The sequence below is a fragment of the Anser cygnoides genome, chromosome 8 (genome assembly GCF_040182565.1).
Source record: "Anser cygnoides isolate HZ-2024a breed goose chromosome 8, Taihu_goose_T2T_genome, whole genome shotgun sequence".
Classification (NCBI taxonomy): Eukaryota; Metazoa; Chordata; class Aves; order Anseriformes; family Anatidae; genus Anser; species Anser cygnoides.
The window spans coordinates 9,841,464-9,868,418 of NC_089880.1; the positions used below are offsets into that span (position 1 = coordinate 9,841,464).

The 26,955-nt window shown below is 42.8% G+C and overlaps 1 protein-coding gene across 5 annotated transcripts in view; it reads right to left on the reverse strand.

Annotated features, from left to right (window-relative positions):
* Window positions 1-26,955, reverse strand: part of TEDC1 (tubulin epsilon and delta complex 1) — a 69,379-nt gene that overhangs the window by 11,544 nt on the left and 30,880 nt on the right. For 3 of the 5 annotated variants that reach the window (XM_048080234.2, XM_048080231.2, XM_048080232.2), the window contains 2 exons: window positions 12,417-12,503; window positions 7,732-7,944 (listed from right to left, as the gene is read on the reverse strand). In XM_048080234.2, the coding sequence (XP_047936191.2) occupies window positions 7,732-7,944; window positions 12,417-12,503 (300 nt within the window). The remainder of the gene's footprint in view (window positions 1-7,731; window positions 7,945-12,416; window positions 12,504-26,955) is intronic. The other 2 variants (XM_048080235.2, XM_048080233.2) reach the window with 1 other exon arrangement.

Genomic DNA, 26,955 nt, shown 5'->3' on the forward strand with positions numbered 1-26,955 from the left:
TTCAGAGTTTCAATGAAAAAGCAGACGTTTCTGAAAGCCATGACTCTAAAAATTCATCCAGTGAAAGCAGTTTCTCTGACAGTTTTGGTGGTGAATTAGCAGCTGTAGCGGATGCTAGGCTGCTTGAATGGCCGTCGTGGCTCTGGCAGAAGTCAAAGGCTGAGCCCACAGTGAGCCTGCAAAGGGAAAAATCACATAGTTCTCATGGTTTTGAGAGAGCCGATAAGATGAAGAGTTAAAAGTTGTGAGTTCTGAGCTCAGAAGTGTACTGGAGCCTTATTTAGATGCATTTCTGTCTGGGAAGAAGAGATCTGACAATATTAAATTACGGATTTACTTTTATGTCAGTTCTTCTACAAGCACAAGGGACAAAGAATCAGAAATGAGTCAGATACTTTTTTCTCTTATGATCAAGCACCCTCGATTTCAGGGCAGACAGCTGAGAGGACAAGGCCAATGTTTTAAGCAAATGGAAAACCTTGGAGTTAAGCTTTGAGTGCATGAATACAAACAGTCTCTTTCCCACAAGCACCAAGCTCCTATCAGCTCACCCCAAAACCAAGCAGTACTGTGGAATACGCACAATGCTTGCAGCTCCTGCTGGCAGAGGAAGAACTCACCCCAACAGTCAGCCCTGTGCTGTAAAAAGCAAGCCAGATACCCTCCAGAAGTTACTATCCCAAAAAATACACTTGCAAAGGTTCAGTAAAGCTCACTAATAGTGTTTCAGGTAGAACCGCTCTAAAACACAGCAGCCGTCTGTGGTGTTTAACACAGTCTGTCTGCAGGCATGTCCCCGTGATGCTGCCCTTGTGGAAGAAGACGTACGTCCCAGGGGCTCACCACTTGCAAGACAGCCTTGGCTCCAGAAATCCAGCAGCTCTGTGGTCACAGGTGCCTCAAATTCCCACCCACCAGCCTCCACGCTTTTTTGTCCATGTTTTATGTGCAAACATAACTGTGAAAACATAAGTATACACTTATTTCTCTAAAAATGCACTAAAACATTTACAGTGGCTACAAAACGTGTTTTCTCATTGGATTTTTTTTTTTTTTTTTTACAGTTTATTGTTAAATAAAGCTCATCTAAAATTTATTGGAGTATAATTCTTCAGCTGCATTTACTACGTTTCATTGCCTTGGTCTGCATCCAGTATCTTGGCAAATAACGCAAGTAAAATATTAACACTGGTTATCGATTATGCCTTAACCGATCCTGTCACCTGAGCAAACATTCTGCATTTTGGCAACGAAAGGAAAAACTGCATCTTTTGGGAAGCAAGAAAAAACATACTCCACCCACACTTAGTTCAAACCCTGGAGTTGTGCGCACAAAACAGGAGACAGCACTCTAGTTTTTAATGTTTCTCTCTTCCCTATGGAGCTGGAGTCTTTTAGAATACATAAGCCCCATGAAAAATGTCAGGCTGGATAATTTATTTTCAGTTACAGTTTTTGTGTGTTTGAAATCAGTTTGCTGATTTAGCAACTGGTAGATAGAGTCTCTCTCACAGTTCAGCACTCATTCAGCAATCTGCAGAGCAAGTTACATCTGCAAACAAAGAATATTTATCTTTTTCATCTGTTTGTATGCTGCAAGCTTAGCATTGACTATTCAAGTCCGACCAACCTGCTGAAGTCCTCAGAAGTGAGCAAGATTCTTCCAAAAACCTCCCAGCTCTGCTCATCTGCAGTAACTTTCCACCTGCTTTACATGCTAGACTTACGCCAGGCTAACTAGGGGCTGCAGGTCTAGTGCAAACATTAGATCCGGCTGTTAAGAGGAGAAATGATGCACAGAGATGGCTTCGTTCCTCCCTCCAACACAAGGAAGAGCAAGCTGCCCTCCAGGAGCAATCACCTGGGCCTTCACCACAGCCTCCATGGGCACCTGCCAAAAACAAGCAGCCTCTCCCAGTGTGAATACTGATAAAAAGCTGACAAATAAACCAACACAACAAAAAAAAAGTGAACATGAACATCTTACTTCCTACTGCTTATAGCGGGTCCATGCTTTCTAATAACCTAAATCTGTTAATACTGTGGCAGTTCCATTAGCAGCAAAGGTAATCCTACATTTAACTGAACACAAACTACACATAAAAGCCATTAGCCTTGTCCCTCCTTGCCATCCTCCCGTCCATGTCCTGTCCTCCACTGCTCCCTCCGATGGATGTTTCTGTTGATCTCCCTGGGTTTCCCCTCCCTACCCGGGCATCTGTGCCCAGCCAACCATGCACTTCCAAAAGCTGCTCTTGTGGCCCTGCTAGTTCTTCAATTTCTTTTTGCATGAAAAGCTCCACTGACAGCTGCTCGGTGCTCCAGATGGAGGTTTTCAAATACAAATACACAGAAATACTGGGACCAGGGCAGTGAACACGCCGACTGCAGAAACACGCTGATGCTCCGAACTATTCCCCACCGCTCCTTCTCCTCCCACATCCCAGACCGCCTGGATAATTAACTGCTCACTGCACTAATATCTTCATATTAACACAGAGCCTGGAGAACTAGAACAAACAGTAGAAAATGAAATATGAACAATTTGCTTTATAAAAAAGTTTGTGTAGGCAGCTCAAATCCCACTGCTGCCCCTGGGCACCACTAACGCAGGGCAGAAAGTGGTATTGCGTATTTCCCTCACCCCCACCATACGTGCCTTGATTTTCACACAGGTTAGCAGTCTGGCCAGACAGCAGCTGCTCAGGTACCCACAGCTCCTCCTGTGACATCTCTGCTCTCCGTGGGCTAAGCACACCAGTACGGGCACCGCTGTTTCTGGAGAGGACTTGGATGCAGAGGGAGCACGTTCCAGCTCAGATTAATGGTTCAAACTCTTTCCCGGACATGCTTCACAGATGCACACATGAGCAAGTGCCATCCCATCGTATCACCAGCTGAAAGGAGTCTGGCTTGTTTTTAAACCCGAGAGAACACAGATCCCAAGTTACCATATCCCAATCTTCAACAAAAGCTCAGTAGCGGGTGAGCGTTTACGTGATTAAAACTGAAGAGATCGTCATTTGGAGTCAAATAATCTGCATCCCAGCTGATGGATGCCGGATGTTTAATGCAGCCTGAAATCAAGCTCCCCCTCAAAGAGAGGAGTAGATAATAAATATTTAGAAAGGGGAAAAAAAAAAAACAACCGACTAAAAGATCTGTTTTGAAATTAGGAGATTTCATCTTTCGAAATGAGGAATTTCATATTTCATTTAAATTTGTTTCAAAGCAGAGAAACCTTTTTAAAGTTTAACCATTTCACTCAACTTTTTGATCTTCTACTAATCACCATATCGTCACTGAAGAAAAACTGATTGCTTACCTAGGACTGAATGGGAAAGAACAGAGATAAGAATAAGAAAGCCCCATATTCAGATCACACCTCTGCCAGTACAGGTATGTCATATGCTGCTTCTCCTCCAAGATACCAAACACATTACTGCCTGCAGATGGATATCAGTTAAAATGTCATATTAATCAGGGTTTCACAAATCACCCAAATCCCACAGCAACATTCAGTTATCTTCAATGTCACTGAAAGGGGAAATGGTTTCAGGGTCATTCCAAGCACATAACCAAAAAAAAAGCTGCGGGCAGGGAGAAAAACAAAACCTTCCTAGGGAAAATAGCCTATTTAATTTTTAAAAGATTAAAGATTGATAGCTTCCACTACTAGAATCACGGTGTACAAAATATCAATCTTGCAAAAAATAGATACATTGCCCTGATACCATATTCTGAATAATAAACAGTTACGTTTAGCGCTGCAAGCCACGCATCATGGCATAGCATTGACATTATCACACTTGATTGATTTAGGACTAGGTAGAGGTATTTCAATAAATCAAAGGTTCAGGTTTCAATCCTAATCCAGTCTTATAGCAGGTCCAACTCCTCTCCATCCATCCCTAACAAGTATTTCTGTAACCTGGTTTGTATAGGGCTTAAGGATGGATACCGCACAGCTCGCCAGGTAACATGCTCCAATGTTTCTCTGCCTTGGGCATTGGGAATTTTTTCCCTAGTACGTAATGAGAATCTGTGTTGTAATTTAAGCATGTTCTTGTCCCATTCACAGAGGGCATGGGGGAAAAAATAAATCTTTTCTCCACAGAAACTTCTTCATATTTTGATATTGATTCATATCTCACCTTGGTCTTTCCATCTTTAACATAAAGACCCTCAAAAACCTGTATGTTCCACACTTAAGACAATCATCACTTTTCTCTTTTGGACTCTCCCCACTTGGTCTTCCCTGAAAAACTGGATATAAAGTAAGAACAATTGTACCTTGTTTCATCAAAGCTCTTTCTAACCCAGCACCCTGTCTCCAACAGCGTTGAACAGCAACTAGCTAGGGGAGAAGTTTAGGACTAGACAAACATAACAATACTGGAAGACACAACTTCCTAAAATCTAACGGTTCGTAGCTGACGTACTTCCCTGACTAGAGAACATTTTTCGTATTTATCACTAACAATGAATTTTTTCCTTCGTGAATTTATCCAGTCGTTCCCTTTTGGTTCGCTCATGAGAACAGAGGGGCAGCAGCAGAGCAGCACAATTGCTTCCACCTGCTCTGGTGCGATACACCCCTGTTCACTGCCTCCCCTTCAGTGCAAGGAGCCCTAGCCTAGCCAAATCTAGCCAAATGTTCCTTGCACAGAAACCCTTTCACACTTGGTCATCACCCCTTCCCATCCCTGGGCCTTTTCAGTTCAACCACACCTCTCTTTCAGCTCAGACGGCAACCAGAACTGCACGCAGCATTCCAGGAACGGATTGGAATATTTTAAGTTTCTCTTTCTTCAGCTTTCCTTATGATTCTTAGGATTCAATTTGCTATTTTCACCACTGACATTTCCGCAGAACTATCGTTATAACCCCAAGAGCTCATTCACATGCCACGACAGCCAGATCACATAAACACACATATAAAAATTACGATTTCCCCTTTAGATGCATTTTTGTCACGTTTATCTCCCATCCGATTTTTATCTGACATTTTACCGCTTCATTACTCAGTACCACGAGGGCCCTTGGCGATCCTTCCCTGTCGTCCTTCACATGTGCTCCCAGTGATTTACTCTCATCTCCCAGCTCGAGCATCTTGCTCGTCACCTCCTTTCCCAGACCATGCACACGGAGCAGCACAGGCTCACAAGGTCCCACTGGAAACTGCCTCTGCAGACTGATCAGACGCCTCCTCTCTGCTGGTTGCTCAAGGGTAACAGGAAAGACATTCACACGAGCAGTTTATTCTTGCTGAGAATCTGAGTTTATCAAATGTCATTTGAAAATGCAGTAAACGACGTCAATCCAACCTCCTTTGCCCACGTGCTCCCTGGTCCCTTCAAGAGCTCCAACAGCTTTTAGATTCATGACTTCTCTCCTCAAAAACCATGCTGACTCTTCCCCAGAACATCACATTTAATCGCATGCCCTCAATCCTGCTCTTCAGAGCAGTTTCCACTCAATTGCCTGGCACAGACAGCCGGTGTACGGGTAACAACGGACGTAATTACCCTGTAGATTATCACGGTTTTCATGAAGTCAAACGCAGTGGGCACAACAGCTGTAAGAAACTGTACTGTCCCTCATGTGGACACGATTGTGAGAAAGAAGGTAATTTCCAGATGTCTCAGTGTTGCAAGATAGAAAGATAGAGATAATGACCGCTTTAACAACTGCAATAGCTTCTGCTTGACTGAAAAAAGAACATCGAAGGTAAGATTTGATAAGCTTATTTCTCCAGGGAGGAGACTAAAGGGGGCACAATTGACAGAGGAGCCTGCATTCAGCAAGCATCCTGACTTCAGGAGGGGGGGAAAACAGAAGGCAACACGTAAGCAGCTTCATCGATAAGAGGAAGGGTTGATATAAGGAGAATTGATATAGAGACATCTGACCTCCAGGCTTTCCAAAATGCTGCCACGTAGCATTACGAAACGATTCTGTTCCAGGGGATGCAGAAGCAGAGGCACTTGTGATAAACCATCCTCTTAACAACCTAGCAAGATACACCTCATTTGGTTCCCACAGTTCTATACTCAAATGACACTCACTGAATCTCAGGAACGCTGGAACTTGACTGGCCAAATCCAATCAAAGCATCACAGTACAATGGAGAATTCATCAGTTAACCTTCTTGGACTTAATTTTCCAATTTAAGCATAAAAAGTTTGTGTGGTTATTACATAATATTTAACACCACATGTATTGTTATATATAACAGGAGTCAGAGTGTATCTTGCTTTGAAAATCACATATTGGAAACTTTACCTTTAGAATTCAAAGTCTGAGACATCCTGCAACATTCATCTCCACTTTGCCACACAAACAACTAAATGGGACCACACTAGGAACCTGCCTGGGTCTAGTACCCCATCACTGACAGTAACTGACAAATGCCTAGAGATGACTACAAGACCGAAGCAAATATGTGTATATCCTTCTTCAGAATATTCCCCAGCCTGCTACGATTTGTATTCTGCAGCTTCCTAAGCTTGTAATCCACATTTGTATATTTGATAGGTTTTGATGCATTTCTTCTTTCAAGAATGTGTCGTCCAACAGATTTTGAACCCATGTACATTGTTTGTATCCCCAGTGCCCTGTGGGAAGAATTCCCCACACCGAGTGAAGCCGCAGCTCCTTTTACTTGTCTCTATCCAACTGATCCCAATTAGTTCCCTCTTACAGGGGAAGAGAGGGATCAGCTCCTTCTCCATGCACTTTTCCCACACAAGACCCTGACCTTCTTGAGCGAACACCTCCTGACCTGACAACCCGCTACTTTTCTTTGTCAGCTGATCTGTAATCCCATCTACCTATGCTTCAATCTAAAAATTAAAAAAAAAAATAACTCTTGAGTTAATACAGATACAAAACAATGACAGTTTAGTTACTGTTCTATCTGACCCAACTGTTCCTTTCGCTTTTCCATCCACTGGTTTCATGGATTCTCTAGCACCCTTCCTTCCTCTTTGTGCCTGAAAAAAGTTACTAGTTTTTATGCCTGCATCTCCATCAGATCTCCTCCTCATTCCAGCTTGTTAATATTCAGATTCACCTACATCTACATTAACTGGTGCTTCCCAGTGCCCCCCATCCCACCCCTCTGCCAGCAAATACCACGTACACTTCCTTCGTATCACCTACTTTCCTCCGCAGCAAGCCTCCCACAGTCAGTCTGTTCTTGCACCAAATCTTGTACTCAGTTCCTTCTCTCACTTCACAGGTTTCAAACCCTTCTTATTCCTTCCCCCATCAGACATTTCAAAGACTACTAACTCAGTGAAAGATGACAAGCTCTGGCCTCTCCCATCCTCCTTTCCCTCTGAACACCTACCGCTTAATTTTCTCACTATAACCATTACTGACGCTTTCAACTTCTGCCTCTGTCCCCTCCAGGGGCTGCCATGATTTCCTCCTCTTCTCTTCTCCTTCTGTCCTCTGTAACCTCTATCCTTTGATGCCATCCTTTCCAAATGCAAGAACACTTACTTTGTTTCAGCACGCTGCCTCTCTGGGACAGATGCCTACTTTGTGTTTGAAAGAGCACCTGGCATGCTGTGGGCATAAACTGACAACTTACTGTAGATCTGCAGCAAGGCTGACACAGAGCAGCAACAGGGAGGCTGCCCTGGGATGGAGTGCAGCAAGAGAGCTGATAAAAACAGGATCTGAAAAGTCATTAACGATCACAAACACCACCTGAAACCTTACCTTCTCCTCCCATGCCGACCTTCGGTGAGTTACAAGCTCGTGTAGCTGGTCGCGGAGAGCCATCAGATCTCTGGATAATTTGTTGATTTGCCCAGTCAGACTGCCAGCCCAGGGGCAGCACGAGGTCGCCTTTGGCAGCCTGCTTTTCTCTATGTGAGTGTCCTGTAGCTTGCACGTACTTCCCTCTTCAGCCATATTATCTAACACAGTTTCCTAAAGGGAAAACAATAAAAGTTACTTTTCAGCAGAAGCTAAAATGCCCCCCCCCCCCCCCCCCCCCAGTAATCTACAGCTAGGAATTTACTGCTGCCATCTCAGGATACGGTTGCTCCACAATTTCACAGCTATTTTAAGAGAACCTCCTTAGTTCAATCTAATGTACTTGTAAGTTAACAGAAAACTTATGTTGCTAACCCAGCTTATTTTAGAAAGCACTGCATGCTGTGAGCTACTCTCCACTGCTATTACTAAGGCATAAAGTAACACTTCGGGAACAGAGATCATCAATACTGCAGTAGTTCCAGATACACCCTTTCCTCTCAAACTCTGACGTTGGATGCGCTTCTGTGGCCTTCTGTAACAAAGCAATGACCAGGACAGAGAAAAGTGCTCACACTGCTCGGGACAGTCCCATTAACTATGTAGCACAGTAAGCTGCAGCACCCGTGGGCCCGCCTGTGTCCGTGTACAGCTCCAAGCCGATGAACCCCAAGAGATCTCTGCTCCAGGCTGGGCAGGAACATTGCTAGCTCTGTTTGACCCTGGCCATCTAACTGGTTCTACCATCACTTCCGCAGCTGAATTCAGAAATCGCAACCCTTATTTGAAATACTCAAAAATAATGTAAGTTCGGAGTCCTTGAAATACATGCACCTGCACAATGTAGCACACAAATTACAAATACAGTCCTCAGGCCATGACAGGATAACTAAAGGACCCAAGCCTCACCACTCAGAATTAAACACTTATTTCCATTTTGTTACCAAGACAACATCAAATAGGAGAGGTCATAATCTCTTTTAAGGACATTATTAGCATTCAAAATTATCTTTCAAAAGTGGAGAAGTGACCTAAAAACAGTAAGAGGAAATTCAGCAGTTGAGCAGCACGGTCAACATGTGAGCAAGGGAAAAACAAATGCATAATTACTGACTCAGCAGCAATACTGCTGAAAGAGATATCAAAAATCAGACAGAAGTCACTAACGTAATTCTGATAAAGCTAAGTACCATTTCAGAGAGTATAATCATGAATCTTTGTGATAGAAGTGCTGACCGCAATACTGATGTACAGGTGAGGTGCACGGAGTTAAACACAGACAAACACGACAGAAAAACCCATCTGGGAGCAGCAACCACCACCACTTGAAGGAATGGCCCACAAAGAGACATTATGAAAACCAATTTTGTTTAGCCTAGAAACTAACAGCCTTCACTTTATATAAGGTTGTTGTAAAGAGGATGGGATTTTTCCCTGCAGGCAGATTCAAAACTTTGGCTTAATCCAGAGCAAGGGGGTTCTGGGCTGATATGAGAAAACTTTGCAATATAGCTAAGAATGGCAAAAGACACCCTGCAAAACCTCCTTTCTAAGAGAGCATCAGCACTGCAAATTATCCCCAACTGGACTGGAGGAGCAGCCTGTGATAACGCAGGTGTGTTCTGGACACTGGCAGCCTAACAAAGTGCACAGCAATAACACTAAACTTGTTTTTTCTCCTCTCTTTAATTTGAAATTCATTTAATGGCAGAATTTTAAAGTAAAATTACTGCAGTCGCTCCAGTTGCTGTAGTTAAGTCATACTCTGGCCTAAGACAACTGTTTTGTCTTGCTTTAAATGTTACATTTAAGAGCCAACGTACTCGCCCTTTTAAGTGAGGGTGCTGTGCCACAGCCCATCAGTGGAAGCAGCAGCTGAAGGCTCCCCACACAAAGTCACGGGGTGGTAATGAAGTCCCTTGCTGCCTTCATGGAGTCTGTTTCATCTCCTTCTGCCTGACTCTTTGCATCCAGCGTAGCACATGCGACTGCACAGAAGAAAACGAATAGCAAAACAGCAAAGAATACGAAGAAAGAAAATGCAGAAAATAGGGGAAAGCAGGAGGGAAGGTCATCAGGACAGCAATGGAGAGCAGAGCCATACCCTAATTCAGGGATGAGCTGAGCATAATGCAGAGCCACACATCCCCATGTGCATTCAAAGTCATCTTTTCTACACACGTTTACACCAGAAAACAGCAAACTAAAATATAATTGAAGCTTTCAGAAAATTTTATTAATGGGGACTGATCATGAATTCTTGGTGGCTGAAATTATTTATGATCTCCCGGGGCTGACTGCAGTGCATTAACTTAAAAGCAAATTGGTCCACTTCCTAAAATGAGGAGGTAAGGAAGGGGCTGTGCTTTCAAGCAGCAGGAAACTTCATGATCTCATACTTCATGCTGAGCATAGCAGCAGGTACATTTGAGGTTAAAAATGAAAACCCAGTCCTCCCTTTTCTATTTTACCTCAAATTTTCTTAAGTTCTCCATTTCTGCTCCGCATCTGAAGTTGAAACCCTTACATTCCACCCCCCCCCCCCAAAAAAAAAAATCTTTCTTTTCTGGGATGTAAAAAACTGGTTCTATTGGTTCTATATGTTTTGGTAACAACTAAAAGCAACTAATTTCAGACTTTAAAGTTAGTGAGAAAATACCATTAACAGCAGGCTTCAGATAACTGGCTAGCATCTATATTTAGCAGTAATGTCTGGTTTATCAAATCCAGAAAAGTTGTGGTGTTTCTTTTTTTAAATAATAACGTTTATTTCATCTGACAACCCAGAACTAAGACAGTATGGAAGAAAAATTCTCTTGACAGCTTGCTGCACTTGTTTAAAAAAAAGAGAACCAAGCATGAAAAGATGTGGAGATACTAAGTAGTTGTTTTCCTACAGAACCATGCAACTTTAGCTGCTGAATCAGGCAAAGATAAGTCTGAGAGACATACCAATTTCAGAGCAATAGCTGGTAGATCCCTATTAAGACTTGGGAGCCAAGCCAGGCATTAAGCCAGGCACTTTCCATTTGCAAATGCTGAAGGATGAGTTAATAGTTTGTGGGCAGATCTTTCAGAACTCATTTGAAATTACCAATTCCCTACCACATGCCAGAGTTCATCCACACCCAGGTAGAGCGAGGCTGGATTTCCCCAAATTGTAAAGGCACATAAAAATCAAGGCATGGGGTAAAGGGAATGGAAACACTCTTCCTAAAAATAACTTGTAATTTTACGTCCAGTGAACACTTTATATAAAGATTAAGAGTAAGGAACGAGACCAATGCATCTAGATTCAGACATACAGGGAAGGCTGCAGAGCAGACAATGCCCATCAGTACTAAAAGGTTCAGTAATCAGAGTAAGGAAGCTGTATCAGGAACGTGTTACACACATTCCCCACAGCCACCAGGAAGACCTGACAATAATTCTGCAAGAATCATCCCCTCCATCAGACCAGCAATACGACGTATGGATAAAATGGAAAGAGAAAACTACTGTATCCCCAAAGAACATCTCATTCCCATACACCATATGGGAAACACAACCATCACCAACAAAAAACACAACTTGGCCATCCAGCCTGTTGAATGTCTTGTTCAACCACCGCTTCAACTCTTATTTAATAGAGATGTACTGGTCAAGTTTTTTGCAAGTATTTATTTAGGACTTAACTCCATGAAGCAGGTGAGCACCAACAACCACAGTACTTCCCACACTGTTCAACATGTCAGAGGCAAATATTTCTATGAGTACACCAAAATGCCATAGCACTTGCACCTACTGTTTGACTGTATGTCTTTGGAGACAGGCTTATTCTAGTGCTGATGCTTTCCAAACACCTATAAGATGGTAGATGAGTAAGTCAAAAACCATCACGTAACTAACGGCAGTTCGATTGGCTCTACGCTGGAAGAATTCAAGACAGGTCAGACAATATTACACTCCTCTGCCCGGCTTTTAGTGTAGAACAACGCATGTGGGCAATTAATAGTCAGCTCACTGATTCTCAGGATTTTGTAAACTCATACAGCTAATGCAGTGCTCTAAAGAATTATTTTCTGCAACTGTAAATGGGTAAAAGTTGTAGAGAGAAGTGAGATGGATGCTACCGTTTACACTCACTTGAGAAATCATAGGATGCACAGAGAAAGGCTTATTGATTTTCTTATGATCATTCAGCACAGTTCAAGGGGAAATTGGCAATTTCAACACACTATTTGGCTGGGAAAAAATGAAGTTGTTTTCAATATCAGTTGCTTGCAAATTTAGTTGTTCTGAAGTCTGCAATAAAGCTTAGAGTCCCTCTTCTGAAAACCCATTTAATTTTAATAAAATGTACGAATGCTATGTTTAAAAACATTAAAGAGATGAAGATCAAGCATTTTCATCTGTATCAACTTTCTGAAATTTTGCTACTCTGCCCTATATTTCCTCAGCTTAGCTGGGTGATTCTTTCTGAAGAAAACTGAGGGATGAAAGACTAAGAAATCGTTCCTTACTTTACCAAGGCCTTTTCTCCTTTTTCTCAACTGCTGCTGAACAGTTGTTTTGCAGCATTTTTGTTAAAAGGAGCCTTTGGAAGTGGTCAGCTCTTTGTTAGATTTGAGCAAGCTGCACCCTTTAAAATTCATCTGAGTCATTACCATCCACTGCCAATAAACCGGTTCCAGTTGCTTCCACTCCAGAAAGGCTTCTAGTTGCATGGTTTCCAACTCCAGAAGTTGTACCAGCTAGAGGAAAAGAGACAATGGAAAGAAAATCAGGTAACACTACTCACTTCTGAGCTAAATGAAATGGGCATTTGGTCTGAATTACAAAAAGGGAACTCTATGAGAGTGTCAGTGGTACATGACATTTTTTTTTATATGACTATTGTAAAACCAGCTGCACAGACGTGATGAAAACCTGAGGACACCTCCCACAACATAACTGATTTATTCTTCACTCCAAATGTACAAGTATCATAAGGTTCCACACTTGAATGTGTATTTCCATATTATTTTGAAGTATTAAGGAGTCAGAATTCTGATATATTAGCACCTAGAAGCATGCCCATTCACAGAATCTCACAGGTTAGAAGGGACCTCAAGAGATCATCAGGTCCTACCCCCCTGCCAAAGCACGCTCCTTAGAGCAGGCTGCCCAGGTAGGCATCCAGACGGGCCTTGAGTATCCCCAGAGAAGGAGACTCCACAACCTCCCTGGGCAGCCTGTCCCAGTGCTCCGTCACCCTCACCGTGAAGAAGTTCTTTCACATGTTGGTGCGGAACTTCCTGTGATCCATTTTTTGAATATTGTCCCTTGTCCTGTCCCCACAAACCACTGAAAAGAGGTTGGCCAAATCCCACTGTCTCCCACACTTAAGGTATTTGCAAACTTAGATTTCCTCATACTCTATTGAGTATGAGGAGTACGAGGATCTATGAGTATCACAGATCTCCTCATACTCAATAGTAATGACCCCAACTGTGGTATACAGGCATCCCTACTGCTCCAGTACAGCTCCTTTCCATCTGCTCCCACACCTGGGGAAAAGTCAGAACTACAGTTTGTTCATTCCTCTCTACCTCCTCCCCCAAAACCTTTCGTCCCATATTCTGACCACTCAAACTGAGTGGATCTCTGATGCTCTGAAACAGCACAGAGGAACTCCTTCTAAAGACGTTATACGTTTTATAAAACCAAACTGTCTGATTTGCTGCATGAGGAACTCCATTTACCTGACAGTACTTGAAGAAGTGAGAGATTATGTTCTACCTACACAGTTATACATTTTTTGTAATTATATATACAGCATGCATGTATGCACACGTGTATAGAAAAAGAGACATTCCAAGACTATTTATGTATCACTAATGCCAAAATTCTTGGAAAGAATGAGAGGTGAACAACCTAGGAATAAACCAGAGCTTACCAGCTTCAGTATTGGCCATATACTCAAACAGTTTTAATACCTATCTCACATCACCAGCAACTTTTTAAGAAACACACCAACAGTAACCAGTCCCTTGAAAAGGGTGATCAGCCCGAGATCAGTAAAGCTACACCTGCCTTATGCAGACAGCTGACTTCTGCCAGCTTTCTTGGGGTTATAGTTACTTACTACATACCATACAACTGAAGTAACTGCAAAGCACGAGTTGGCTTTGCTACTTTATTCTGCATATATAGCTTGGAGATAGAGAAATCAGAGAAGGGAATGCACTTGCAAAAGTAACTGCTGGAAACTATGAACAGTTTCCTCTAAAACACTGCTGGATCCAAAATACAATTATTACACATTTGTTCGCACAGCTGACACTTGGCATTACACTTACTGACTCTGCTAGTTTCAAGCTCAGCTGTTACATGAAAGGTGAAAGAATGGGTTTCTGTCTCATTTTTCCTACTCTTAGGTGTATCTGCAGTACAAATGGCTTACCTTATAGGATATGACGCTGGCAATAAACCCAGATAAAGACCTGATTAATTATTCAAGCTACAGCTAACATTACTTGATTTTAAAGTAGTTTTGTAACATGGTCATGAGCTGTATGTGACTGCAGTCCAAGCATGTCTCGTGACAGCTAAAAAGGACTGAAGACTAGGAAGGGGAATTTTTCATTTTAAGCCTTAAAAAAAAAAAAAAAAGGAAAAGCTTAGGAAAAAAGCCACATGCCACTTGCTTTCCCACCACAACTGAAAGAACACGGTTCTGTAAATGACCTGCTGGAGTTAACTGACCTTAACAGCAATCAAAGCTCCCTGCGCAGTCTCCTAAGCTAAGGACTTTCAGGATCTTTTGTTTGTTTTTTCTAAACTGTGCCATTAGTCATGCAATACCCAACCAGCTCACTGGAAAGCAGCCATCTGGCTCACTTACCTATTGCATCCTCACCTTTCACTAAGATACTACCATCTCAGAAATATCAGGCCAACAACCCTGCGCCAGGTTGTTGCAGCCATAAATCTGTAATGGGATGACTACACTGCTGATTTGAGGGGGACGGCTTTCAATCTAGCTGGAAAGCTCTGTGACAGTGTTAAGCAGCCCGCAATATCCAACGTTTTAGTTTCTGCCCCAGGACTGGATGGCACTGCTCCCTGATGGCATATCCCATATCCCATGCCATTCTTTTTACAGGTCTTGCAAGACCCTAAATGTTACTGCAGCACAGAGAATAAAGCATAACACAATAAAAACCAATGTTGTACAAATATCCTTGAAATACCTTATCAAAACCATAAAAGTGTTTGAGGTGGGGAGGGACGTCAGACTGCATATTGCATGCCATTAATTTGGCACAAGGACAGTCCCCGCGTGACCCAGGCATGACTGGCTTTCACCCGCACTTGGCAAATGAACAGCTATCTGCCAGCCAGCCTCTTTCCCCCAAGCCTCATCCTTTACTCAAGCTTCTAATGAGCATTTTTTGTTCTTTAACTAAACCACGCATTTTGCAAATTTGAGGTCAATGGCACACGTTTTCTTGGTACCAATAACAGCTCACACAGACGCATCGACGAGCAGTTCCACTCCTGCTGCTCTGTAAGCACCTCAAAATGCAAGACAAATTCACAAACTGCAGCTAAAGCTGTCTCATTTTCACTGACCTGAGGACCCAGATGTTATCATCCCTCCTAATGAAATTTAAAGATAACATCTGCAGAAGACCACTGATTTTGTCTCATGAACAAAGTGAAGCAGTAAGTCAAAAATGTGCCTCACACAATTATCTAAATGATGCTTAGGGATAGCGTATGAAAATTGTCTCCCTCCACACAATTAAGACAAAAGCAATCTCCTTTTTTTTTTCTGGATGAAGTCACTGCTCTAAAATACTTACACTGAGAGAAAAGGTAATGACAAATTCAAATTGCAAATGTCTGCGGAGAAGTGACTCCGTAATGAACACAGAGAAAATGCTCTGCAGCAACAACTTCTCTAAACCACTGTAAGGAATCCATCAGTGGTGCGAACGACTTGCAAGCAACAGCTTTTCCGTAGAGGCTAAACTGTGCTTAACTGAGATGCTTCAGAGCGCTCTGCCAGGAAAGCGCAGAGCCATACAGATGAAAACAAGCGGTGTACAGAACATGCCAGCATCCCCTGAAGTGCAGGTGGGAGCTCCGAAGACAAACCCTCGGCATCCAACCCAGCCCAAGGACCTTTGGGAAACTGAGCTGCAAGAGACAGAGGTAGCGGTATCCTCCCGGTGGTTTTGGGTACTCAGCAATAGGCCCAAAATCCTCCTTGGTAACCACAGCTCTAACTTGCACCAAAAGTCATTATTTAAACGTATCTGAAATTACTTTTTCTGTTGAGATATTAATCTTTTTCGTATTATTTACGAGCATATTGCTGAATTCATTGATGCCTGCAGACTGTTACAGAAATCAATATTTAATAATTTGCAGCATAATGCACCCTGTTCATAGGCTAATTTCCAGAGAGCTCCCCGCAACAAGCATTTCATCTCCAATGCCCACAGACCATAATTCAACTATCATACCACTGCAAAAAGTATTTTTAATCAAAAATTGCTTTGTCTAAATATTCAGAAACTCATCCCATTGTTAGAAACACACACGCAAAACAAGCTTTCAACAATAAATTATGTTTCTTGGCTCAGAGACAACAGACTGCTGATTCATCACCTATTCACGCGTGACTGTAGACAGACAACTTGCATTGGGCTCCAGCTCGCTGCAAACCTCACTCCAAATGCCAACATCTCTCAAGGATGACTCAGGGCTCAAGACAGAGCTGGAATATGCCAGGTTTTGGAAGCCTGGTATGAAAGCTTATATGGGGAAGGTATCAAAAGATCGTTTCATGCTTCTGTTTAAAATGGAAATGGTTTTATTCAACTTGAATTTTGGAAAACTGAATACTATTTCTGAATAACTAAGAACTGTGAGAGAAAATAAGAAGTTCCTTCCCAAGAATGCAAGAAAAGGGTGAACGCTCTTGGTAAAGGCAGATGCACCTAACCAAATACCAGATGAAAAAAATAAAATACAGCCCAGCTTCATCCCCTATGCTTCCCATACGAAACTCCCTTACCAGAAATAAGCAAACCTAGACAAACGAGAGCCCCTCAGCAGGCAGGCTGTTAGGTGGATAACATTTTGTTTAGGACAGCACATACACCCTGCATCACACATTAGCAGGGCAAAGTTTTGGAACCCCTTCACCAAAATGCAGAGAAAATCTTGATATCGTACCCATCTCAGGCCGGGACAAAAATCAGCGCCGTAGGTGGACACGCTCAGTGCTACAAGATTCAGTTCCACATTGTGATTTCTCCAGAAGCAAAGCTGGTTTAAAACATTCCATACATCCCTTGAAGGCTGAAGCTAAAATAAATAGACCTGAAAACTAGCAAGTCACGCTGCAGTACTGTGAAGTACAAGGAGCTGAGGAGCAAAAACCAACAGACCAATAGGCAGCCTCTAGCCACAAGGCAAATAAAGATCTGTTCAAGTCATTTCACAGGCAGAGAAATATTGTCGAGGGTTGAGAAAGAGCAGGAGAAATGCTGCAACCCAACTACCACGAGGCACATGGATCAGAAAGGCTCCTGGATGACAAAAGTGGGTGAGCACTTCTCCCACTGCCAGCTACGGACCCCGTAAGGGACCTTGACCAAAACTCTAATAGGATAGGGAAAGGTTCCCTGTGGCTGCAGGAGCAGGTATTTATCATCACCACTTCAGAATGGTAATGGCAGATTTTCTTTTTTCCCTGTGGTGCAAGAAAAGATCCAATTTGGATCTTCTGAAAATAAAAGTAAGTAAAATCTAAAATAGAGCAGCTTTGGATGCTAGGAAATGTGCAAAACCTCCAAAAACCTGAAATAAAAGACCTAACTTTTCCACTCAGCAGCACCAGTTTTATACCACCACGGCTTGAACTTCAATTGAGTTATCTCAGTTTTACATTGCTGAGAGCAGGGAATCAAACCACTAGTTAGAAACTTAAGTGACAACGATCATCATTATAAAACATAATTGCTATTTGTGGACGGATTTAGAAAACATCTGTTTAAAATGAAACTGAAAGAAAATGGGATTTAGAGCAAACAAAATGAGGCATTTGGCACACAAAAATTGCACATTTCACATTGATAGGCAATGAACTAGGAGGTACTAACAGTGGCAATCACTTGCAGGGGAGCAGGTCAATGAATGGACCACTTTGCATTTTTCCCCAAGGATATGGCACATATTAAACACCCGGCAAAAAGATCAGGAAAAAAGATTGAAGTGCAGGTTTTATACTTTAACAGCCAAGATCAAGATGAATGAGAATAGAAGTACACGTTTTCTTCCCCAAAGGTATTTTTGATTTTGGGCATGTAACTTTGCATACCTGAGCAGCCAAGTTTCCAGGCAGTACTAAGTACCTTTACTGGAACGGAAGGTCAGTTGAAGCACATTCAGCGGGTACCAAAAATCACAATTTACTTTAAGAAATGTCAGCCAGAGGATTTCAAAGGACAACATCAAATTATATCACAGTACTGCTTGACAGCTGTTCATATTGTACTGCTATCCAGTACCCCCACATAGCTGGTATCAAAGAAAGACCATTACTCATCTGATTTTATTCAGACTGTTTCTGTACATAGAAGAAAGCATTATCCATATTCAGCTTTTTCTTTTTTTCTTCCCCCTGTATACTTGCCCATTTTACTGTATTTTTAACAGACCACAAAAATGCATGCAGAAATAGAAACGAGTCATTTCTAAACCACTTTTTAAACTCATTTAAATTCAATAAATTCAGAACTGAATGCTACATTTCTGAACAGTTCTGATATCCCCATTTCTCCATTATGTTCCCACACTGGATGTTACTACCCCATGCAGAAGAGCATGTCCCTTTTGTGCGTGTGGTAGCTATCAGTGCTATCGTCAACAGGGAAATTTAGCTTTTTGGTTTCACCCTCTCCCCTTTATTACCCCATCTATCTTTGCCATCAGTTTATTATGTCTGTGTCCTTCCTTAAGATCCTTATCCTGCGTTTGGCAGTGAATAGACAAAAATGCTATCCTTGCATAAAGCTGAAGAAATGGCTTTTTAAAACCACTTTGCATTGCCAAACACCTACTAAGCCAAGATTGGCATTTTTCCCTCCCCTCGAGCTTTCATGATTTCTCTTCAAAATAAAGGACCGTGTAGCACAAGTTCTGTACTGATGCCTCATCCTCCTGTTGGGGCTTCTCCATATGGGTTCACCTGTTCTCAGAGGGTACCATTGCTGGTCCCGAAGGGGCTCAGAGGCCAAAGTCCTTGGTGGTCCTGAACCTTGGAATGATGAGCAGCGACGACCAGGGCTCCCCCAGTTCTGCTTCAAGGGACAGCTTGCCAGGGACGGAGCTTACCAACAGACGTCCTCCGTGTCAGGGTCTGCAGCCCACAGCAGCCAAAACCCAACCTCTCGGTGCTAACCAGCATAAATGTTAAACAAAACGCAACTCTCACTCAAGGACGGGGAAAGAAACTTGAAGAATGGCCTTCACCGCTGGAGACCCAGAATTAGGACAGGATACTTGTGTTATTTAAACAACAAAAAGTTAGTTGATATGCAGATTAGCATGAGCTTATCAACTGGATATGAAATCAGTTTCTCCCAGCCTAGCTCTTCGACAAGCCATCACAGCCTATCATGCACGCAGGTATTTTCACACATCTTAATATATGCATTATTGACTAGAGAAACTACTCATTTAAAGTCCACTAGTCTCCCTTACGTCAATTGATTTCTCTTCATCTTCTCTTAACACAGTCCTTTAAGTTAAGTGACAAACATGTTTTAAAAGAACCACAACTCTGAAAACACTTGCAAAGCATGAGTACCAGCTGGTTTTATAGTTCTATTTCCTTGGTTTTTTAAAAAAAAAAAAAAGATACCTGCCAGTAGAACTAAGTTAAGCTAACATAATGGTCCAACTGAACATAAAGTGTAATTTTAGTAGGCTATTAAAAAATTTCTACCAGTCTCCTCCTAATCTGAGTTGCTTTCTCACCTCAAAAAAAAAGATACATACAAAAACAGATTTCAGTTCAGTTCAGCTCTCCAGTAACAGCTCAGCTGTGAGCAAAGCCAATGGAATACATGAATTTAACTGCAGTTTGCTTGTTTAACTAGCATTACCCTAGAGAATACAATAGCCCTACTTCGCTTGACTTTCCAGGTGGGCTAGGTGTTGTTTTGAGGCAGCGGAAGCCTAGGCTGAACTAGAAGAAAGCAAAGCAGGCATTTTGCATTGAGATACCCAAGGGAGGGTACCCAACGTACCAGGCAGACTGATCTGAATGCACCCATTTGGTCCAAGAGGGGCAACCTACACTGAGAAAATGGGACTCTATCAGACACTTCCAGAGGCATAAGCACGGCCTTAAGGTTGAGTTCTTCTGTACAGGGGACTGGAAGTGCTGGACCAGGCAGCGCTCAGTGTCCAAGATAACAGAGGTCCCAGCTAACGATCTGAAGACCATCATAGCTCGGTGGCATTTCAGGATCAGCCTTCGTTAACAGCCATACATTGGCACAAGAAGAAAGTGACAAGTCTGGAGTCCCTTTTCTGTTAGAAGCTAATAACTGGTTTCTTTTCTAGATGGAAACAGCAGCAGCAATGACTCCACAAGCATATTATAAAAACGCTCTGCACTCTAGTGGCTACTGTTAGCTTCAAGGCACAATTCAAGAGATGGGTTATGAGTTTTACAGCTCCTCACCTTAAGATTTTGTTTCCTGAGATTTAATTTGTTCCTTCAGGGCCCAGTACCTCAGTTAAGATCCTCTGGGCTGGACCACTGAGACCCTTTCAAAAGCCATCACCAAAGAATGGCAGCAAGTAAGCAACTCTGAATCCAAAGGCTCTTACCAAGGAAGGTTAAGAGACACCACAATGAAGTAGACAGCATAATTTGCTGTTAATGTGGAGGCAAGACACCTTTCACACCACACATGCCCCTGAATACCAACTCCTCCTGACCCAGTGGCAAATGGGAATTTCCGCAAGCAGCTTACACTTCCATCAAGAAAGCATTACCCAGCACCAGCTGATGACAAAGCACCTCAACCTTGTCTCTCCAATTCATTAATTCCAGCTGCATTGTCTCAGGTAAAATTACATATTACAGTATGTCACTGTCACAGCATTCAAATTCTGTTAAGTGTGGCATAAAACAAGCAAAAGCACAAAAGCCACAATAAAACTAGGTGTCATCAGATCAGTTTTTCTGTCTGGCAATGTGTCTGTATCAGTCAATCCACACAGAGCAATTCCTACCTCTGTGCAGTACGCATCTACAGTGTTTCAGAGATACCTTCCTTTCTTACGGCGCAGGAGAGTAAGATATTGCTGCTACACAGCCCAACAATTTATGGAGTCCGTGATGAACCACTGCATCGTTTTTCAAGGACCAAGAACTCTACGGGCTTGGTCAATAAAATATACTAAGTAATAATTCATCCAAAAAAAATGGTGATGGCAACTCCAGAACTGCAGCTCTATTAACTTTTTTTTTTGTATGGATAAGTTTAGCTGAAGGCAATATTAGTGACAAATTGCAGCCTGGGGAAATTTTCAGATCAAGGTAATAATGCCATGAGGTAGAATGATTTGCTTTAGTGTTGCTATATAATGCTGCCAGTTCTTCCAACGGGACACTAATTGCAGCCAGAGGCCACCTTGCTTAAAAAAATATCTAAAGAAATATTTTAGCACTAAAACTGTCTGGAGTAATAAAAAAAATAAAGCATCCTTCCCAAGAAGGGGCACTGGGAAAGTGAAGCCGGGTACAGAGTTCAACAACTGAATGATTCAGAGCTGAGGGTAAGAAGCAAACAAACTGCTTGTCAGCTGCCAAGTAGAACCACATAGATGGGAATAGACCTCGGGAGGTCTCTAACCCAACATCCTACTGAAAACACAATGCTCAAGGCTCTGCCCAGCAAGTTCTGAACGTCTCCAACAACGGAGATGTCTCCCTTTCTCCAGGATCTGCCCCCAGAGTTTGACCATCCTCATGGCAATTTTTTCCCCTCCATCCAGCCAGAACATCTCCTGTTCCCACTTATGTCTGCTGCCCCTTCTCCTGTCCCAGAGCACCTTTGAGGAGAGCTGATCCAAAGCTACTAATTAAACAGCCAGCTCCCAGCTTGACCTCTGCAAGGGATTTTTCCACCACCAGCCTTTACTGAGCTTGCTGAGGCTCCCCTCATCCCACTTCTCCAGCCTGTCTCAGTCCCTCTGCATTGCAGCCCTGCCCTCCAGCGCATCGACTGCCATGCCCAAAATGCTCTTTATTGCCTGCAAATCAGCCCAGTTTTCCACCCCCGTTATCATCCACTTATCCAGCCCATCTCTAACCGACTTAGCTATACGGATACAAGGATTTTCCCTTAGTGATACCCAAACACAGGCACATTCTCTGCCCCTACCTGCCTTTTTCAGAGCTCTTTAATTACGTGTTTCTGCCTCCTTCTGGGATGGGAAACTCCGCACGGCTTTGAAAGGGAACCACCAGCAGGATCTGAGGGGACTGCGGAGGTGGAAGCGCCTGTCCCAGAGCAGGCAGGACTGAACCAGCAGTAACAGCAGGCATCAGATGGGCAGGAAACCACTGACACTGCAGACAGTTGCAGGAAAGGAGGAACACAGAGGGGATTGTTTTGATCATACTTGTTCTTTGAGATTTAAAGCAGGGTTTTACTCCTACAGAGGTTTCTTTCTTTCTACAGCATGAGGAAGAGTCACTCCATACATTTCTAGCCTCTCCATCCTCCCTAAATTAACTCTCCCATGGCTACACAGTCATCCCGTCTCCTATCACCAACCTCAAACCTCCACCCTGACTTCCAGCTACTTCCTGACTCACAGATACTCCCTGCCATCTTCCAGACAAGAGCTGGAAGCCAATTTTCCACTGCTTCAGGAGGGGGCAAAACCTCCAGCATCAAGGCAACAGGGACAGCCAGGGAGGCGAGGAGAGGAAATCCTCACCCAGGACACCAGCTCCGTGCTCTGCCCCAACAGGAGAGCAGACAAAGCATCCAAAGGCAAGCTCATTCATACTCAACTTTTTTTTTCCGCCCCCCCCAAAAAAAATTATCCCTTCTAAAATTGACTCAAATTTGCCTTAGAAAGATCAATGTACATTATCTGACATTAATTGATTGTTCTTGCTTCTACGATGCCCAGCTGGCCAGAGCCTTTCACTTTCTTAAAAAGGACCAGGAACCCAGCTACAAGTAGACACTGCATAAAAGCAGCTTTGAAGCCTTCTGACCTCTAATTCTTCCTGATTTTAGATGTATGACAAGGGTTGCATCTGCTCTGCCTCATTTTTGCAAATGAATCTGATCCACCGTTTCCAACAGGGTTTAGTAACTACTATGACAAGCCACGTTTTATGTGATAAATGTCAGCAAATGAACTGAAAATTAATCGTCTGTGGAATTTCGAGAGGAAAATGACACAGCAACCTCCCCCCCCTCCTTCCGTAGAGTGAGTCATTAAAATAAGGCAGAAATAAAATTCTTTGTTCTTTCCATGCAGCACAAGGTGGGCAGCACATGCTGTCACTGACAGCCTCTTTGCTCTCTTGGCACTTATTCTTTCCTTACAACAAAATGAGAGAAGGAAAAAATGTTATCTGAATCGCCAAGTGTTCTTGATTTTATTTTTAAATTGTTTTCTCAGTAGCCACTCTCCTACTCTGTAGGAAATACATGACAACAACCAAGTCATCCCATTTGTAAAACACTATCCACTGCTGCTCCAGTAATTGTAAGGCAGGGCTTGCATGTACATAGCTGGAAGAAATAAAATACAACAGCTTTTTTCAATTTCTACAACCTCCAATGTACCAAACCTCAAGCCAACAGAGCTCTCTCTGAGAAAAAGCAACAATAAATAATAAGTACCGTAGATTTTAAAGGTGATCTAGGCAGTCCCAATGCTGAACATCCTTGCACAGAAGGAAAATGTGTTTCCTAGCACATAGAGTTCATTCTCCCTGCAGGCCCTGAAGCTCTGCACATCCCCACGTGCCAAACTTCACAGAGCGCAGCCCCGCAGCAGGCACTCTGCTCCTGTCATCACAGCACCAAAAGACCGAACTAGAGATATGTAGAAAATAAATCTTTCAACCACCATAATCCGTGGGGGTTTAAAGCCAGTTCCTGCTTTATCCTTCAGCTTAACTGCATCAGGACACCAACAGGAGAGCAGCACCCTGCTCTGTCAGCCTATTGGCATCACTGATGCGCTCCAGAAGGCTCCTGACCCAGCTCGTTGCACAGCACCACAGAGGCTATATTTCATTTGAGTCTGCAGGTGATGCTCATATTAAACCCAACCACATGGCCTCCATTCTTTCTTACTTGAAAAACCACCATCAAAATTCCCGTGCTTTGGATCATTCAGCTCCCTTGAGATTTCCTGCGTGAGCCTCCAGGCCTCCTGCGTTTAGGTGCTGGAGCTGGCGCTATATAATTCAGTACGTTGTAAGGTCTGCTCTCCTCTGCAATATTAATGTGTCAGCCCCCATGTTAGTTCTCAACAATCTGACAACCATGCATATAAAATGTCTAAAGTGGCTGGAACAACAACACAAAACATTAAGTAATTTAACATGGAGGGGAGAAAAAAGCATTGGCTTTGACTGACGGTGTTGTTCAGAGTGCAGGGTAGCACGTCTTACACTTTTAATGCACAGTCCACTAAGATAACTGCTATGGTTGGAAACTGAAGCATTCGAAGTTAAAAGCTGTCAGAATTCAAGCTACCTGAATAACATTAATTTGACCCTCCCATGGCTTTAAGGCCTAGCATTATGTGACCAAAATATTTCCCTTCATCACCTGTCTCACTGAGGTCACAGAACAGCTGGTTGCTTTTCCTTTCTTTAAATTGCATATTATTCTGCCTATTCTTCAGAGGCCATATTTGCCATACATCACTGAAATCCCATTCTGAAGGCAGAATTTCTTATCTTCTGCATAAACAAGTTATCTTTCCTAATGACCCATGTGAGATGAGAGGTTAGTATTATTGTCGTTTTACAAATGGAAAACGAAAGCAAAGAGATGAAAGTAAAACGTTTCTTTTTCTTTTGGATACCTTAACTGAGACTTCTGAGACCTGATTTCCAGAGAATTTAAAAATTATTATAAAGCACTTCATGGATACATCTGCCTAACTCAATTCAACAGCTTGCAGAGATGCTTTAGGTAGTTTTGATCAAGTTAGTTCCTGAGCCAACACAACCATGGTGTGGGGCCTCTGCTGATCAGCTCCAGTGAAGAATCGAGGCGGCTGGCTCAGGATTCAGGATGCATTAACACCACTGAATCCAGGATCCACTCTAATACTTCAGTAGAGCTGTGTGCTGTGAAGACCATTTTGGGTTAAATCTGACATTTCTAGACGACGATGCCAGCACTGCCGAAATCTTGAAGGGCTCTAAAGCAGAGGGCCTACACTAAGTTCAGAAGCAGCTACTCAACATTTCTACAAATCATATCCCTGAGCATCAAACTGGGCACATGAAAGCCAGGAAACATCCCATCAGTGGCACACCATGCAAAGTCTAGTTTAAGTAACTTGCCTAGTGGAACTTGAACCCAGAGGCACAGAAGTACTGTGATCTTCAGGACAAAGCTCCACTGGCTTGGCCACGAAGGCTTCCTTCCTCTGGCAAGGATTCTCCTACTCTTATCACTACTTCACCTTCAGCAACCACTTTCTTCACTGTAGTTATAACTCGAAAACAAGACACTCTGCTCTAAAAATGATAAAAACAGTTCTGGGATAAGATACCATAAAAGTTACAACTGAAGAAACACTACTCATTACACCGCATCACCTTCTCTTCCCTCTAACTTGGGCTATTAATATATATATATTTTTAATATGTTGTTGAAAATTCCTCCTGCAGCATCAGAGATATCCATTGATTATCTGCAGGATCACAATCTCTAGAGATGCGGGATACACTCAGACTCCTGCGTGAACAGACTATCTAGCAGCAGCAGCAGGTTGTGCACTGCAGTACTGGTTGCCCACTCAACCATTGCTAGAGGGGGATGAAATATCTGCCTGCAGGCATGGAATTTCTCAGAATCCTGCCAGGTGCCAGACATGTAACTCAGGTCTCTACACAGACTCACCTTTGCCATTCACGCCTCTCTGCCCTCCTCTCTGGCCCTCACCTTCCCATCCATATTCAACACCTCCTGCCATAGCATCTCTTTGGTGCCTCACTTGGGTCTTTTTTCACCCAGATAACCTGAATTCATTATCAGAACAACCATCCCCAAGGCCCTACCTAACCACAGGTGGTCCAGGGGCATCTCTTCCAGCTCCCGTCTGACTTCACTGCAGGAGAGCCAGAGCAAAGCAGCTCTGTCCATCCTGCTCCCATTTTCCTCCTCCTGTTCAGAGCCTGCAGCTGGGACTCCTGACACAGTCCGTGTTCCCAGTATTCCTCAACGTTGGAATGGTTTAGTAAAAGCAAGTTCAAGACAGGAAGAGAGGAAAACACTTAAAAGGGCAAAGCACTTGCTATTTTTATTCAAAGCACTGTGGTGAGCGTAATTATGCAAATTCCAAACACTTGTCATAATTGACCTTTTCAAAACATGTATGTCCATGCGTCTAACATACAATTCATTGGTGAACCCTGAAATGTTGTAAAGGTCATCAGTTCTAGAACTTCTTCTCATTACATCACTAAAGAAATTAAGATGCACCTAGCAGCAACCACCAATGAAAACAGACTTGCTTAAGAACAGGTAAAATTTTTGAAGCATTGGTTTTAAAAAAACTTGTACCTTGAAAAAGTTCAGTAAATGGAAATGAAAAAAATACTCTTGCTACAGAATATATCAACCTTTTTGTTCTGAAAATAAAATTCAGCAATGCCAGAGTTTAAAGATTCTGGTCACCTGAAGCCCTGCAAGTGGATTTAGCAAGTGGTCAGAAGCCACCAACAATTCAAACCGAGTTTATTCTGGCAGTGTGTAGAGTAACTCTAAATCTCATTGTGTGCAGATCCTTTGGGGCTTGGCTGTCTCTTCCGCCCTATTGCTCCGAGAATTGTGTCACAGACCTTTGTATTCTGCTGGGGAAGGTTGTTCTCCACCTTTCTGATCTCATTCAAAGAAACACAGCTGCTCCCCA